This window comes from Macaca nemestrina, chromosome 6 (assembly GCF_043159975.1).
Source record: "Macaca nemestrina isolate mMacNem1 chromosome 6, mMacNem.hap1, whole genome shotgun sequence".
NCBI classification, from domain to species: domain Eukaryota; kingdom Metazoa; phylum Chordata; class Mammalia; order Primates; family Cercopithecidae; genus Macaca; species Macaca nemestrina.
The window spans coordinates 95,549,947-95,568,922 of record NC_092130.1 but is presented as its reverse complement, the minus strand read 5'-3'; the positions used below and the strand labels follow the sequence as shown (position 1 = coordinate 95,568,922).

The 18,976-nt window shown below is 35.7% G+C and overlaps 1 protein-coding gene across 23 annotated transcripts in view; it reads right to left on the bottom strand.

Moving 5' to 3' along the window:
- LOC105475056 (single stranded DNA binding protein 2) overlaps window positions 1-18,976 on the bottom strand; it is a 331,890-nt gene that overhangs the window by 44,933 nt on the left and 267,981 nt on the right. For 16 of the 23 annotated variants that reach the window (XM_071098731.1, XM_011729998.3, XM_071098721.1 and 13 more), the window contains 3 exons: window positions 8,569-8,635; window positions 7,772-7,842; window positions 1,059-1,150 (listed from right to left, as the gene is read on the bottom strand). In XM_071098731.1, coding sequence (XP_070954832.1) covers window positions 1,059-1,150; window positions 7,772-7,842; window positions 8,569-8,635 — 230 coding nt within the window. The remainder of the gene's footprint in view (window positions 1-1,058; window positions 1,151-7,771; window positions 7,843-8,568; window positions 8,636-18,976) is intronic. The other 7 variants (XM_011730000.3, XM_011730001.3, XM_071098722.1 and 4 more) reach the window with 1 other exon arrangement.

Below are 18,976 nucleotides of genomic sequence, written 5' to 3'. Positions count from 1 at the left end.
TTCAGGCAAATTTGCTTTCCATGAAAATGGTTTCAGAAACTTAAAAAAAATCCTACATAGATCAAAAGTGCTTATTTCACAGTGTATCTTCAATGCCATTAAATGATGGCAGAGTTGTTTAATTTGACATATAAGTAATCAGAACACAAACTGATGGAAACATATTTGAGGAGACACCCACAAACCTATATGGAACACTTTCCTTATTTTTGGTAAATTTTCTTTAGGCCACAACATGAAACTGATCCTCGTGTGAATTAATGAAAGTCACTAACAAGCACCTTGTGTATATAAGACTTGGAGGGCAAGCTGGAATGAAAAATAAAAATTTCTTAACAAACTACATTATATTGGCTGATAGAAACAAACTACTCTCTTTGGGTTGGAAAGACCATTCCAATAAAAATTTTAGTTTACTCCTTACCTAAGTGTGTCTGGAATTTTTCAAAACAAAATTCATCCTATACTATGGAAAGTTCTTTAACAGAGATTATAGTATACTACCAGAGAGAATTCTTTCTGTGTTGACAGTAGTCCCAACAAAGCAAAAGTAAAGATAGATATCTAATCTATATCTATATCTATATAGATATATATATTTATATTTATGAGTTAAAACTCCCACTCATAGAATCACTATGTATCTGTTAAAAATGAGGATAACGGTATTCAATCATCTACTTCTACAGAGTTAAGTCAAAGTCCTGGTGTTAGCATCTCTTCATACTTTATATAATATATGGAGACTCTGTACTTATCAAAATGAAATAGACTAAAAGCTGTTATTTATAGCACTTGATATGAAAAAAAGTAAAGGTTGCAAGGGAACAAAGAAAACGTAAGAGATTATGTTGTGAAAATGAAGCAAACACTACAGCTCATGTTTAGTTCATTTTTATACCACACAGAGGCTGAGGTGCTTAAATTGTTTTACGAATTAATGTCATTTTTGAAGTTAGAAAATAGAACACTTTACTAAATAGAATAATATGGTATTATTTATATATATATATAAATCATCTACATAATAATGTAATATATAATATAACATTGCTTACATGTTCATTCCAGGCATTCCAGGGCCACCTAAAGCATTCAGTGGGGGTCTCATTGCACCTCCATAGTTCTGTAATGATAACCAAGGGTCAGACTACCACAAAACAAAAAAACAAAACCAAAGAGGAGGGGGGAAAGAAAGGAGAGCACGTTAATGATTTCCCTACATAACTCCAATTGGATAAGGCCTGTGTAATTCATTCTCTGAGGGGTCCACTCTTGTATTTTTGCTTGTATTTTAGCAATTACTTTGGTCTATGTCTTTTTAAAATCATGTGAATATGTATGACCACTGGAGCATGTTAAATGATTAAGGTATAGTTGCAATTATATTTCGATACATTTTATTAATATCCTAAGATATGCACAATAGTAAACATTTTCAAATGAAAAATATCATAAATTCAAAATTCAATTTTGAAAGAAAAGATTTATTCAATGTTTGAAATTGTCAGACCCAGAACAATGACATAAAGTCTGAAAACAAAACAAAACAGGTGAACCCAACACAAAAGAGTTAAATGCAAACTTCTATTCACAAAATAACACGTCCAACACAGAAATGCATTAATATACAAATACACAAAAATGTATAAAACCTAATGTATACTCAAAATATGTATGCATGAATTATATGACTCAATCAGCTTCTGTTAATATCTATCATGTGTATTCAACAGATAAAAACATTTTAATGTTTTAACATGTACATCTTATTAGATTAGTTTAGTTGCCATAGGGACAAAAAGGTTAATTTTATCATTATTATCTTAATGTATTTTGACATTATCAACAACTTTCACACTTGGCTTTCTGATACCAATATTCCTCCAACTCTTCTGAGTACTCTTTTTCAATTTCCTTTGCTAGCTCTTTTTATTTTGCTAACCCTTTAAATGTTGCTTTTCTCCAAGTTCTAGCTATAGCATTCTATTCAATAAAACACATTTATGAGTAATCTTATCTGCCACCATTTGTTCAACAACTACTTATATGTTAGGAATCTCAAATCTTTATATCTGATCATGTTGTCTTTCCTAAGCTCCCAGATAACTCATACATTGAACTTCATAGGATTTGTTTCCAACTGGATACCATCTTACTCACATCATATCTAAAAGTAAACTCAACATTATCTTCTCATGACTGAGTTCTTTGTACTACCTTCCTCAGTCACTTCTGTGCTATCACCTTCCACACAATAGCCCAAGCTAAGAATTTCCAGGAGCTCCTTGATGTTTCTTCCTTTTCTTTCAAATTCCCATATCTAGTCAGTTACCAAAGTCCATTGATTCTATCTATGAAATAGCTCTTGAAATAGTTCTCTCCTCTTGTTACTAATCTTTGTCACTTACTGAGACTACTGCACTGTCTTAATTGGTCTCTCTGATTTAGTCTCTCCTGGTCCCAATCTATTCTCCAAACTGCCTCTAGAGCTATCTTTCTAAAACTCAGTCTTCTTCATGTCACTTAGAAGCTATGATGACCCACACTACCTGTCAAATAAATTTAAACTTCTCAGCATGGCTCTATGAGGTTATTCGAGGCTCAGCCCCAGCCTATCTTTCCTGTTCTCATTTTCTATAATTTTCACCTCTATTCCCTCCTCCCAACCATACCCTCCAGCCTACTGGATTTAAGTTCAGAAACACATAATAGACTTTTATACTCATGTTAACTCATCTTCCCTGGCCTTTAAGTAGTAGGTGCTCAGATGATAAGGAAATAAATCAAAGAGAGCAGGTCTATTGACTCCAGAGTGTAAGCCTCAATTGATAAATGACATGACCTAGTTACATGCTATTCTCATTGTTTATTTACTTTTACTTTAAGGAAATCTTATTTAAATATCCAAATTTGTGAGCTATGGGACAACAGAATGATTTCTGTTCACACTTGAGACACTGGTTGAAAGGATAGCTATTTCCCCTAACTTCTGGATCAGGCATGGTGGTGGCAGCAGCAGCACAAGCAAGGGGTCTCTGAGATAAAGGTTAGTCATTGGAAACAAAATCTGAGTGGTAAAATAGAATAGAAATGCTTCACAAGGAAAGTCTTCCCTCTTTTTTTGGTCTTAGAAGATCTCTGTTTTATTTCCCCTCATTTTTTATCTTAGAAGATCTCCGTTTTATTCTATCAAGGAAAACGTTAATTTTCCTTATAGCTCTGGACACAGGTAGACAATGGTTTGAATCTCTATTGCCACTGCCCCATTTTCTCTGCATCTCTCTCTCTATGTGTATGATCTTGGACAAATGATTCTCCCAATCCTTATTTGTAAAGTGATAATATTATCTCCCTTATAGGCTTGTTGGAGAATAAAATGAAATATAAAGCACCTGTCATAGTACTTAGTGAATTAAAAGCACGGTATTTGGTACTCAAAAACTGTAACTGCTAATTCTTTTTTTTCTTTTACCACTGTTAATAGGAAACCAGCTTAAATGAGTCCTCTTTTCACTAGCTTCCATAGCCGTCAACTCTAACAGAATTACTTGCCTTTTTATGTAATGGCTCCACAAAAACTACGTATATTTATTATCTAGACTTTCCCCATTATGTAACGGTTTTTCTTTGTGTATCTACACTTCCTGCTAAACAGTAAGTACCTTGAAGGCAGCATATCTAAGTTACTCATCTTTGTATACCCAGTGTTCAAGTATGGTGCCTGGCACACAGTAGGCCTTCCATGAACGATGAGCTAGTTGAACTGAATTGTCCCAGTAAATGAGTAAAAATTTTTCAATATATGCTTGATAGATTTGCAAAATATTTTCATTTAGTGAATAATCTAAAGCAAAAAGAAAGAAAAGAAAGAATAACAACTTGCTTTCCAAGTGCTATCAACAAAGGCAGAATGGGAAGACCTAATTTAGAATCACTGAATTTTAAAGCTGATGGCAACTATACAATTCCATCTGGTCTAATCTCTCTCCCACTGCAACGTTCCTGACAAAATGGCTATTCAGATTCTGCTTGGAAAGTTTATGAAGTCTTTCCATGGTTGGGCAATTTAATTTCTAGAAAGTTCTTCCCTGTACTGAGCTAAATTCTACTGCCCATCATAGATCTGAAAATATAGAATCAGTTTACTCTCTCCTTACCTGAGAGCCTATCATACATATATTGCCACCTCACCATTATTCCACTCCAAGTATCTTATTTGGAAATCATATGTTCCTACTTGTATATAACTTCTTTATCCTTCAGATTTCTAGAGAAAGTAAAACTAGTTGGGTAGCTTTGGTTAATCACACGGCACTTACTGCCCTTAAGAACATAGGTTAGCTAAGTACATCTTATTACAAAACCAAGTAGAAAACTGGTTTCATATATGACATCAGAAAATATATTTTTTTTGATTAAATAGGTAGTTTTGTTTTTTTATTGAAAGGATACTAATATATTTTCACTTTAAAAATAATGTCGCACCACTGTATTTAGATTTAAAACAGATTAAGGGGTAGGGAAAAGTATGCCTAGATTTGGAGCAAACCTTTATTTCTTCATATATGCAATAAGTATTAATCATATGTTAACTATATTCTATGTATGCACTTTGCTCAAATCAACATAATCTAAGAATAATTAGATTTACATATTTCTTTGTTTTAGGAATTCAGTTGTTCTAATAGATAACTACTGTCCCCCTGTACCACACTGATCTTAAGCTCAAAAAGTTATGGAAGTAATATCTATGATAAAAAAGAAATGTGTATTTTGTTTGCACATAAATCTAGAGACAATATTTCAGAGACTTTTTCTACAATACAACTAAAAATAAGGCAGATATCTTCTGCTCTTGGACAGCATCTGTATGATTAAATGTCTGTTATGAGAGTTGTTTTTCCATTATCTCTCAAGAAACACAGCTAACCATTATTACAAATTTCACAGTTTATAGTGTATATGTTTATATGTTTTATATACCAGGTCTTATGAAATAAATACGTCATAAGATTCTCCTGATTCCAAACTATTTTACCTGACCCTTTTTTATTGTACCATCATATAAATATGACTCCTGCTTTCACTTAAACATGAAAAGTATGTATAAATAACTTCCTTTAATCCTTATATTTTTTGTATTGTGATTTTAAAAAGTTACTGTAGGCATTTCTTATTTCTGAGGTAAATTCATACCAGAACACTTGATTTCCATCATATTATATAGAAATAGTAAGAACACTGCCAATCCAAATGAAATAAACCACTCTCTCTGGTTTTAAAAATCCAAAAAACTGTCATCAATAAGAGCTTACCAGAAATAGAAACTTTCTTATTTTCTATTGTAATTTACTGTGCTGTAAATACTGTAAAACTGATTTTTAAATCAGACTCTAGTTTTTGAAGTATTAAAACCTAATACTAATAATAGAGGTATGATAACAATTTAAAGAGCAGCTAGCTGAAAAATAAGTGAATAAAGAATAGTAACAAAATTATAGGCATGAAGTTTTTGTGTATATTTAAATGTATTTATTAAGAAAATCTTTTGGAAAAAAATCCTTTAACAGCCAGATTTGTTGGCTTAGTTTATTAAAGACTAAAAGTATACTTAGCCAATAAAATGCCTATGGAACTTATAAATTCTTATTATTAATAGCTTAATGATGATTGGTTAACATGTATCATCATTCCTAATATGAATAGAAATAGGTAAGAATAATTCAAATATCTAAATGAGAGTTTCATTAGCTCTTAAGAAAATCCATTGAAAATAACTGAGCCTAAATAAAAGAAATTGGTTTCTTCTGGCTTTGAGGCTGCCACATATATTTATGTGACAACATTTGTTCCTCTTTCCTTGGAACTATATTTATATAGTGGGGTTTTTTCATATAATATGGCATCTCCAAAAAGTCTGGCTAAATGAACCCCATGTTTCAATATAGTTAATATATATAATTTTATGTTGTTAGAAACAATACATATATACAATACGAACACATAATACAACATGTACTATTGTATGTAGGTCTGAGTCACATTATCTGGGTGTTGAGTTCTCAATTTTTTTAGTCTGTTGGGAGCACAGCAAAACATCAGCTTAACTTTTAAAAAATAGATATACAAAACAAGCTCCAAAGTACTGCTTATAATGCTGTTTCTTGGAAAGGAAAAATGAGTAAGTTCATTCTTTTAACCAGCTTTATGACATGTTAATCTCTGACCCACGAGGTAGAAATTTAAAATTCTGGATTTTAAATTAGTTTCTTTGAAAAATGACATTATAAAATTAATTTCTACCCCAAGCAATTTTCCTGAGAGAGACAAAAGGATGTTTTAGCTAAAATGCATGATATCCTGGAACAGCAAGCTTTAAATGTCACCAACAGCTAGAACAGGTTCAACCTCAGGGTATACTTCTGGGAAATTTTATAGAGAAGTCATCTAACATCTGATATATACTGATAGTATTATGCTTGTTCAGTAAGACCCATTTTAATGTTTATTTCTAAGTGGTTTTCTACTGTTTTCCCATTCTATAATGAAATGGTTGTACAGAATAAATTGTCAATGACAATCTTTAGGATTTATGGAAATATATTTTATACTTACTCTTTAATATTTTCAATCAACTGGGTTTTATTTATTTATGTATTATTTTTATTATTATTATTTTGAGACGGAGTTTTTGCTATTGTTCCCCAGGCTGGAGTGCAATGGCGCAATCTCTGCTGACTGCAAACTCCGCCTCCCAGGTTTAAGCGATTCTCCTGTCTCAGCCTCCCGAGTAGCTGGGATTACAGTCACCTGCCACCTCGCCTGGCTTACTTTTTGTATTTTTAGTAGAGACGGGGTTTCACCATGTTGGCCAGGCTGGTCTCAAACTCCTGACCTCAAGTGATCCGCCTGCCTCGGCCTCCCAAAGTGCTGGGATTATAGGCATGAGCCACTGCACCCAGCCAACTGGGTTTTATTTAACTTGACCATCTCCCCAGCATAACTAAGAAAAGGGTAACAGTTACCTTTTGAATAGTAATTATTATAATGTATTTCCATACAGTGTATTTTCTCAAATAAATTAAAGGCTTAAATGATAGCACGCTGTTAAAGTATGGTTTGCTGTTATATCGATTTGGCATGTCACAAATGTTATGTCCTTATGAGTCTAACAACTACGTTATATGAAGCCTATAATGCATATTCTCATAGCCAGCAAATAACATAGTTTGTTTACATATATGAAGGAGCAAGAAGCTCAGCATCTAGGTTTCTGCACTAATTTTTTTTTTCAGTGTTCAGTTTTATTATTTATTTATTTATTTTACTTTAAGTTTCGGGATACAAGTGCAGAATGTGTAGGTTTGTTACATAGGTATATGTACACCATGGTAGTTTGCTGCACCTATTAACCTGTCATCTAGGTTTTAAGCCCTGCATGCATCAGTGATTTGTCCTAATGCACTCCTTCCCCTTGCTTTCCACCCTCCTGACTGGCCCTGGTGTGTGTTGTTCCCCTCCCTGTGTCCATGTGTTCTCGTTGTGAGAACATGCAGTGCTTGGTTTCCTGTTTCTGTTTTAGTTTGCTGAGGATTATGGCTTCCAGCTTCATCCATGTCCCTGCAAAGGACATAATCGCATTCCTTTTTATGGCTGCATGGTATTCCATGGTATACATGTACCACATTTTCTTTACCCAGTCTATCATTGATGGGCATTTGGGTTGGTTCCATGTCTTTGCTATTGTAAATATGCACTGATTATTTACCTGTGGTCCTAAGGGCACCATTCCTCTTGGAGGAGTCATTCTCTGCATTGGCCCACCCATATTTGGATGTCCTAAAAAAAGTATGAAGATATTAGCCAAGTAATGAGCATGACTACTAAACCACAGGCTAGCGGCTTCCTCCCTCCTGGGTGTTATTGTCTCATTTACCAAGTGTCTGAGTACTGACACCATCTTACCTTGCCTTCCAGACCACTTTTCCACCTCTTACCACTACCTACCCACACTCTCTATTAATGTCTTGACTGAAATTTTCTCCCTATTCTGTGGTGAATTAATTCTCTAACACCATTTGCTCCTCTTTCCATGGAACAGTACGATAGAGCATTACATATCTGTGGTTCCTAAGTATCTCTGGAAGGATTTGATTATTGAGATTGTTAAACTAATCAAGCCCCTTGCTGCTTAGCACCTTCTTTCCTTCTGTTCATCTTTTAGATGGGCTAAAGCCTGTATCTGAAAAAGGCAAAAGAAATAATAAGTGATATTATCACTTAGCTTCCTATTTGTTAGATGTTATATAAAAGGTTTTAGAATTATTAATTAAAATATGGATTTTGGGATCTTCACGTATTCTTTTTCTTATGTTATCACTACCCTCACTATCATGCATAATTAAGTGAGCTGGAAATATAAATCATTTGGCCATGTTACCTAGAAAAACGCAACTGGTGTAACTATAGGAGATTTACTTATACAAATACAATTTTCCTTAAGAGATAAAAGAATTTCCTCTATGGTTCTGCACATCAATTTCCCTTTCACTTTAGAGTAGTCACCTTGTTGTCGAGTTGGATCCATTCCACTGGGGAGTAATGGCTGACTTCCTGGGACACCTCCAAGCGCCTAGCAATTTATTAAGAAAAATAAAGAGCAATATTGTAAGTATTTATAAAATAAGTGCTTTAACAATTTCCTTTTAAATGCTTATATGATAATTGCAAGAATGCATTTGAGCATTTCTCAAGATTTCTTATATTTCACATTCATTTATGAGTTTTGCAGGTTTATGTACCTTAAATAAGTTCTTAATTCTAAAAAGATTCTACTTTGTCCAATTTTGCGACAAATAAAATAAGTATTTTGAGGGAGTAAAAATCTATGCAAAAACTGTCCTATTTCTTGTTGAGAAGTATTATGCCTTTCCCAAAAATTAATTTACTAAGAATACTGAAATAACTAAATTTTCCTTCTTACATGTAAATTCCCTATTTCTACAGAATATCTTAGTCATTTGAGATTACATAGCAGCAAGACAAAAATGCAAAGGGACCATTGAAAATTGTTTTGTAGTCACATTTTCCCTAAGAAATTATTTATTGAAATAATACTTAAAATAAAAATAAATTAAGCAATTTGGGTATATGGAAAAAGGAAAGTAGAACTGACAAAGGTAGATATGAACTTAACAGGGTTTGTTTCCTGGAATATATACTGAACCATAAGTTTCTAACAGTTGTCTCAGCAGCACTTAAAGCTGGATTAAGGTATAAATGATTTAAACCTACTGATCTTAAGTATATAAGCATACACATATATGAAAAATCCTGACAACTGGTGAGAATTTCCATAAAAATTCACTAATTTAACTTAAAGCATGAAAGTTCTATCTAATTAGTTAACATATTCGGCTATTTCAAAAGAAATTTAACACTAAATAATTTACATGGCCAGATCAGAACTGTTTCCTAACTTGTTATCACTTGGGATGAAGTAGATAGCTTCCATTTCCCAAGCCATTTGGGTAATTTTTCAAAATTTTTGTTTATAAGCACACCAAATACATATTTCTTGAGATCCTACTACATTGTCTGTTCCCGGATTACCTCTCCAGCCTAATTTCTTGCCACTACCCCACTCACGTTCTAACTTCCAGTCATACCAAACTTCTTTCAGTTTTTTTTTCCTATTTACGCATTCAGTCAACAATGTTTAAATGCCAACCACTAAAAACAAGACAAAATAAAAACTAAACTGAAAAAAATCTGTCCTCTCAGGAAGCTTACAGACCCTTAAGTAGTTATTGTTGACACTGTTTAGATCTCAGTTTAGGGATCACTTCCTAACAAAATTATTCCCTGTAGCCTCAATCTGACATAAGTCCTCCTTCCATTTGTGTGTGTGTATATATACATACGCAAGTTACATTGAACAAATACATACGCTGATTGAATAATTGTGTGTGTATACAAATACATACAAAGAAATAATCCCAGATTGTGTGTGTATATATGTGTGTGTATACATATGCGTGTGTGCATGCATGTGTAATTTCACATGTATAATTTCAAACTTCCAGAAACTGTACAAAGAATTTCCAAATACCTTGACTCAGATTGCCAACTGTTAACATTTTTTACTGTATTTGCCTTATCAGCCTTTTTCCCTTTCTTTCTCTCTATAAATATATACCTATTATCATAAATCTTTTTCAGAACTACTTAAGAGCAAGCTGAAGACATGATACCTCATTACCCCTAAATACTGCAAAGTATAGTTCCCCCAAGAAGAATATTTCCTACATAACCACCATACAGCCTTTTAAGTCAGGAAATCAACATTGATAGCAACACTACGCTCCAAGTCCAAGACCTCATTTAATTTTGCCATTTGTCTCAATAATATTTCTTTATTCTTTCTGGTACCAGAACATCATGGAAGACATGTTATATTTAGTTGTCCTGTCTCTTCATGTTCTTCTAAGCAGGAATAATTCCTATTGTTGCTATCTATGTCTGTTCTATCCCTACCTATCATGTCCTCGACTATTTTAAAGAGAACAGGCCTTAAATTCTACAGCACGGTGTCTGATGTTTCTTTATGATCTAGACTCAAGTCGTATTTTCTTAGCAGGAATACCAGAGAAATGATGCTATGCCTTTCTCAGTGTATCACATCAGAGGGCAAATGATGTTGATCTATCCCACTACTGGTGATGGTAACCTTGATCATCTGAATGTGTTGTTGTCTGTAGATTTCTACACAGTAATTGATTACTTTTAGTATAAGAGCTATTCTGAGATTGTCAATATTCCATTCCTCATCAATCGTTTATCAACCCATCAGCTGTAGCCTCCACTAACAACTAACCACTATGATAGTTGTCAAACAGAGATATTCCATGTCCATCATTCTTTTTATATTTATTAGTTGGTGTTTGGCTATAAGGAAAAGCTTTTCTTATTTATTCACTTATTTACTCAGTCATAGATTTCTGTATTGTTCAGTGGGTTGTAATCTATTACTATCATCATTTATTTCAACAGTCAAATTATCTCAGATTTGGCGAGTGAGAAGTCTTTCAGGTGTGTGTGTGTGTGCGGTGTGTGTGTTATAACATACCCACATCAATTTTTGAGCTTTCCTTAATTTATGGCATGAGATGTTCCAGGTTCACCTCATACTTCTTCTGACCTAGCCTTGGAATCAGCCCTTTCCCCAAAAGGCCCTAATTCCTTTTAGTGGAGGACAGCCTTTAGGCATAAAGATCTTGCACCTCAGGGTGTTCTTGTTACTTGGGTGCATCATTTTTAGGCTCTCTCAGTAAACACCGAGCTTGAAAATCTGTGCAGGTGTATACGTACATGCATATATGCACACACACGCACCTGTGACTAATTCTATATTTATTTGTGTGTGTATAGCATATACATCTACCATAAATGCATACTTTCCAACATCAATTCAACAACTCCAATCTGATACTTCAGGATTATTTTTAGCCTTCTTCCTTTCTAGGTTTGTAGATATTTTCTTCTTCAATAGTGGGAAACCTGGTCTATGTTAATTATTTATTACCCCTCAATACAATTACTTATTTATTCAATCAGTGTATTTATTTGTTCAATATAACCAGTCTCCCAACCACACGGGCCACTTCATCTTGCCATCTCTGCATGGCTACCCCCCGCCCTATCCCCCACACCTGCCATGTCCTGGCAATGCAGAGAAGGTAAGGGCTTTTTATGTGTTTTTATAAGATCATATACCTCACTTTCATAGAACTTAAATACTACCATTACTTGTTTTCTTCTCTGTATCTCCAGACTGTAAACTCTGCAAAAGTAGGGATCCTATATGTGCCTACTGTCACAGAATAATAAATGTATATTGAGGGAAAGGGAAAAGGAATAGGGTTTAGACTGACAATTTTAGGAATCATTAATGATAAAGTCATAAGAATGAAACAGAGTTCAAAGAATGAGAAGTAAGAAGATAAAAGATTTAATTCTTTGAAAATACCAAGAAGAAGTAAAAAAAGAAACTGAAATTGAATAGGCATGAAATTAGCAACGAGACTAAGACCAACATCTCAGAATGCCCCAGGTGAGTTTCAAGAAGGAAAAAGTAGCCAACACTGTCAAAAGTTATAAATAAATGATGTAGGAGGAGGACTAAAAATGTATGACTAATCGATATTATATTCAATTGTGAACCTAAAGTTCTTGCTTTCTAAAAAAATTAATTTTTTTTTTTTTTTTTTTTTTTTTACTTTTTAGAGGAAAGGTCTCCCTCAGCTGCCCAGGCTGCAGTGCAGTGGTATGATCATAGGTCACTGCAGCCACAAATTCCTGGGCTCAAGCTATCCTCTGCTGCAGCCTCCTGAGCAGCTGGAGCTACAGATGCATGCCCCCACACCCGCCTAATTTTTTTATTTTTATTTATTTATTTATTTATTTATTTATTTATTTATTTATTTTTTCCGAGACAGAGTCTTGCTCTGTCACCCAGGCTGGAGTGCAGTGGTGTAATCTCGGCTCACTGCAACTTCCACCTGCCAGGTTCAAGCGATTCTCTTGCCTCAGCCTCCCAAATAGCTGGGATTACAGGCGCCCACCACTGCGCCCAGATAATTTTTGTATTTTTAGTAGAGACGGGGTTTCACCATGTTGGCCAGGCTGGTCTCAAACTCTTGACCTCATGATCAGCCCGTCTCAGCCTCCCAAAGTGTTGGGATTATAGGCGTGAGCCACCGCACCCGGCCTATTTTTATTTTTTTATGCAGATGGGGTCTCACTATGTTGCTCAGGCTGGTCTTGAAGAACTCCTAGCCTCAAGCGATCCTCCTGCCTTGGCCTCCCAAAGCTCTGGGATTATAGGTATAAACTACCATGTCTGGCCAGATTCTTGCTTTTTCTTAAGTCTCCAAATGGTTAGAGTTATACACTCTGAACTTTGACACTTCTGTCTCATTATAGACAATAATGATTTATCACTGGCGGCAACCATCTTCTTCAAAACTTTACTGTTTCTAGCTTATCTTGGAATATCAGAACAATTGACCACCCTTTCTTGTTTCTGTTCATCACTTAAAAATATGACATAATCTTACAGAAGTCTTAACCAATATCAAATTGGTTTTCAAAATGAGTGTTTTAATCTAAATTTAACTCTTTACTCATCACTGTTTGTCTTTTAGAATAAGTCAAATCTGTAACTTTTAAAACATTTTTATCAGCCTTGGGATGACCGGATAGTAGCTTTGTGCATCAACAGTGTTGTAATCACTGCATTCTTTAAACCTTTAATATCAGAAAAATGTATACATCTGTGACATCCTGTTTCTATATTTATGATGTTAAAGGTATCCCACTCGGATTTGTTTAGTCACAAATTTTGGCATGCATTCTTTGTTCTTGTTTTTGTTTTTGAGACAGTGTCTCGCTCTGTCGCCCAGGCTGGAATGCAGTGGTGTGATCTTCACTCGCTTCAACCTGCACCTCCCAGGTTCAAGTGATTCTCCTGCCTCAGCCTCCTTAGTAGCTGGGATTATAGGCGTCCACTACCTCACCCGGCTACTTTGTGTATTTTTAGTAGAGATAGTGTTTCACCATTTTGGACCAGGCTGGTCTTGAACTCCTGACCTCAAGTGATCCACCCACCTCAGGCCCCCGCCCAAAATGCTGGGATTACAGGTGTGAGCCACTGTGCCCAGCTGCATTCTTTGTTTTATAAAAGATCTACACACAGGAAAACAATAACACTAATGAGGAGGGTACTTAATAAAAACAAACAAAATATACATGGTAATATACACTTGTAAGCCAGTGCATTTGCGCCAGGAATTGTGCTAAGTCCTTTAGTATTTCTTTCAATGTTTATAACAATCTTATAAAGTTATTATGCATCCTTTTTAATGATAAAAAACCAAGGTTTAATATGTCACTAATTTGTTAATTTGTCCATGGTTATGCTATTTTTAAAAAGGTTTTATTGATGCATGATTTACATACCACAAAATTTGCCCATTTTCTAATGTTAGAACATTGCCCACCTACAGTCATTTCCCATTCCCCATGACCAGTGCCCTTCACCAGCACTAGGCATTCACTAATTTTCACTAATTTCACCATTTTCTGTCTTCCATGGTTATACTATTCACAAGTAGCAGTGTCAGGGCTCGAGATTGGATTAACATATTGCAAAAGCTCTGAAAGATGTGCCTTAAATCCTAGGATTTAAAATAAATGAAATAATATAAAAATTTATTAAAACAAATAATTAAATGTGGGAACTGCCTGCTTCATAAAAGAATTATTTAGTTCAAAAGAATTTATCGTAACTTCAATGGCAAGACCCTCTAGGCACTTATGAACTGATGTACAGGCACACCTCAGAGATATTGCTGGTTTAGCTCAAGACCACTGCAATAAAAGTGAATATCACATTAAGTGAGTCATATGAATTTTTTGATTTCCGAGTGAATGTTTTGTTTACACTATACTGTAGTCTATTAAGTGTACAATAGCATTATGTCTAAAAACACAATGTATATACCTGAATTTAAAATTATTTTATTGGTAAAAAATGCTAATAATCATCTGAGGCTTCAGTTAGCTGTAATCTTTTGGCCTGTAGAAGTCTTGATGGCTGCTGACTGATAAGGGAGGTGTTTGCTGAAGGCTGGGATGGCTATGGCAATTTCTTATAGAGACAGGGTTTTACCATGTTGTCCAGGCTGGTCTCAAACTTCTGGACTCAAGCAATCCACCTGCCTTGGCCTCCCAAAGTGTTGGGATTACAGGTGTGAGCCACTGTGCCCAGCCAGCTGTGGCAATTTCTTATAATAGATAACAATGTTTATTGCATTGATTTCTCTGTAGCATGTGATGCTGTTTGATGCCACGGTAGAACTTCTTTCAAAATTGGAGGCAATACTCTCAAACCTTGAAGCTGTTTTGTAAACTAAGTTTATGTAAAATTCTAAATCCTTTGTTGTCATTTCAGCAGTGTTCATAGCATCCTTACCAGGAAAGAATAGATTCCATATCAACAAACCATTTTTATTGCTCATCCATGAGAAGTAACTCCTTATCTGTTAAAGTTTTATTATGAGAATGTGGCAATTCAGTCACATCTTCAGGCTCCACTTCTGATTCTAGTTCTCCCTCTGTTTTCACCACATCTGTAGTGACTTCCTTCACTCAGGTCTTGAACCTCTCAGAGTCATCCACAAGGGTTTGAATCAGCTTCTTCCAAACTCCCGTTAATGCTGATATTTTGACCTCTTTCCATGAATCACAAACAGACTTAATGGTATTTAGAATGATGAATTATTTCCAGAAGGTTTTCAATGTACTTTCCCCAGATTCATCAAAGAAATCACTACGGATGGCAACTACAGCTTTATGGAATATATTTCTTAAATAATAAGAACTGGATGGGTGCAGTGGCTCACGCCTGTAATCCCAACATTTTGGGAGACCGAGGCGGGTGGATCACCTGAAGTCAGGAGTTCAAGATGAGCCTGGCCAACACGACGAAACCCTGTCTCTACTAAAAATACAAAAATTAGCTGGGCGTGATGGTGGGCGCTTGTAATCCCAGCTACCGGGGAGGCTAAGGCAGAAGAATCGCTTGAACCTGGGAGGTGGAGGTTTGCAGTGAGCCTAGATTGCGCCACTGCACGCCAGCCTGAGTGACCAGAACAAAGCTAAATCTCAAAAAAAAAAAAAAAAAAAAAAAAAAAAAAAAAACTGAAAGTAAAATTACTCCTTGATTCGTAGGCTGCAGAATGGATGCTATGTTACCTTATACCGGAGAACTCTGATGCAGTTGTCCAAGATTAATGAAAACAACATTAATGAAAACAAAATTAATCTTGGACAACTGCATCAGAGCTCTTGGGTATAAGATGTGTTGTCAAGGAGCAGTAAAAAAGAAAGGAATCTTTTTCTCTGACTAGGTGGTCTCAATACTGGGCTTAAAATAGTCAGTAAATCATGCTGTAAAACAGATGCACTATCATTCAGGCTTTGTTGTTCCATTTATAAAGGACAGGCAGAGTAGATTTAGTATAAATTTTTTTTTGAGACAGGGTCTCACTCTGTTGCCCAGGCTGGGGTGCAGTGGTGCAATCTTGGCTCACTGCAACCTCTGCCTCTTGAGTTCAAGCAATTCTCCCACCTCAGTCTCCTGAGTAGCTGGGACTACAGGTGTGTGCCACCAAGCCCAGCTAATCTTCTGTACTTTTTGGTAGAGATGGGGTTTCACCATGTTGGCCAGGCTGGTCTTGAACTCTTGATCTCAAGTTATCCATGTGCCTCAGCCTCCCAGAGTGCTGGGATTACGAGTGTGAGCCACTGCACCTGGCCAGATTTAGTAAGTTTTAAGGGACCAAGGATTTTTCAGAATGGTACATGAGCACTGGCTTCAACTTAAAGTTAGCAGTTGTATTACCCCCTAATAAGAGAATCAGCCTGTCCTTTAAAGCCCTAAAGGAAGGCATTGACTGAGTATGGCTATGAAAGTTCTAGATGGCATCTTCTTCCAACAGTTTAGTATAGTCATCTTCCTCAATTATCTTAGCTAGATTTTCTGGGTTACTTTCTGCAGTGGAATCATCAGCACTTGCAGCTTCACCTTGCACATATGTGTTCTGGAGACAACTTCTTTCCTAAACTTCATGAACAAATCTCAGCCTGCCTGCTTCAGGCTTTTCTTCTGCAGCTTTCTCAGCTCTCTCAGTCTTCACAGAATGGAAGAGACTAAAGACCTTACTCTGGGTTAGGATTTGGCTTAAGGGAATATTGTGGCTGGTTTTATCTTCTATTCAGACCATAAAAACTTTCTTCTCTCAGCAATAAGGTTGTTTTGCTTTCTTATCATTTCTGTGTTCACTGGAGTAGCACTTTCCATTCTTTCAAGAACTTTTCCTTTGCATTCCTAACATGGCTGTTTGGCACAAGAGGCCTAGCTTTTGGCTTATCTCGGCTTTTGACTGCCTTCCTCACTAAATGTAATCATTTTTTTTTTTTTTTTTGAGACGGAGTCTTGCTCTGTAGCCCGGGCTGGAGTGCAGTGGCCGGATCTCAGCTCACTGCAAGCTCCGCCTCCCGGGTTTACGCCATTCTCCTGCCTCAGCCTCCCGGGTAGCTGGGACTACAGGCGCCCGCCACCTCGCCCGGCTAGTTTTTTGTATTTTTTAGTAGAGACGGGGTTTCACCGTGTTCGCCAGGATGGTCTCGATCTCCTGACCTCGTGATCCACCCGTCTCGGCCTCCCAAAGTGCTGGGATTACAGGCTTGAGCCACCGCGCCCGGCCACTAAATGTAATCATTTTTAGCTTCTGATTTAAAGTGAGCGATGTGCGACTCTTCTTTTCACTTGAACACTTAGAGGCCATTTTAGGGTTATCAGCTGGCCTGAGTAATGCCAGGTGCAGTGGCTCACACTCGTAATCCCAGACACTGTTGTGTCTCAGGGAATAGGGAAGTCAAGGAGAGGAATAGTGATCAGGGAGTGGTTGGTCGGTGGAGCACTCAGAACATACAGAATTATGAATTAAGTTCACTGTCTTGTATGGGCATGGTTTGTGGCACCCCAAAACAATCACAATAGTCACATCAAAATCAGTGATCACTGTTAAGAGATATAATGAAAACATTTTAATATTATGAGAATTACCAAAATGTGACACAGAGACACAAAGTGAGCACATGTTGTTGGCTAAATGGCACTTACTGACTTGCTCAATGCAGGGGTGCCATAAAACTTAATTTGTAAAAAACGTATCTGTGAAGCATAGTAAAATGAGGTATGCCTGTGTATCTCCTTGACTACCATTATATAGTTTACTCATGGAGACTAAATGCTCACTGATGATGAAAAAATGGTGAATTTCTCAAAGCTTTAAGCTTTAATTTAGTAACAATTTTGATGTAACAAATTCTTTATGGGCCCGTGATGATATAAAATGGAGGAGAATCATTTAATCAATAAATATCAGAACTAGAAGAGACTTTAGAAATACCCACATCCACTCCTATTTTACAGGTAAGAAAACCAAAACCCAGAAAGTCTAAGCTACTTGTTCAAAGTTATACATTGCTGACTTTTTGAACCTAAGATGCTGGACGCATTTAGGTCCTTTCAACATCACTGTCATTTTATTCCTCTAAAACAACAATATTAACACAAAAGATATTAAATTTAATGTAGGCAGATGTTTGTCTCTATAACACAACTCACCATTTGACATATATATATGTGTGTATATATACACACACACACTTATACTTTTCTTTTTTCTATATTTCAACAACTGCAACTGTGCTGTTCAAATTAATAGCCCTTTACCACATGCAGCTATTTAAATTTAATTAAAATTAATTTAATTAAAAATTTAGTTCTTCACTCACACCAGTCCTATCTCAAGTGCTCAAAGTACTAAAATTACTGCATATGATAAATGCAGGTATAAAATATTTCCATCATCCCAGAAAGTTCTATTGGGCAGTGCTGCATTAGAATGTCAGTTCCACAAGAGAGATTTTCATTAGTTTGTTCACCAGTGTATCTCCCACATCTAGAATGGTACCTGGGACACAGTAAACCTCCACAAGTATCTGTTGAATGATTCAATATTTTGGAGAGTGATTTTGGATAGCCCTGTGAAGTTTCTATCCAAATACATGGCAATGTATTCTATGTATTTAGACTTACCCAAAAAGGGTAATTTATCTATGATGAAATGACTATAAGATAATGAGGTATGTTTTGGCAAAAGAAGTGAACATTGTATCAAAAGCCTCCATAAAACTATAATTTAATTGTATCATAACACCTCTATAAAGCTGTAACTTAAATTGGGTAAGACTGAATAGGATTCACTATGCAAAATTTTCTTGGTTTGAGAAGGATAAGAATAAATTTGTTAATTTTCTTTCCCTACAAAGGTAGAACATA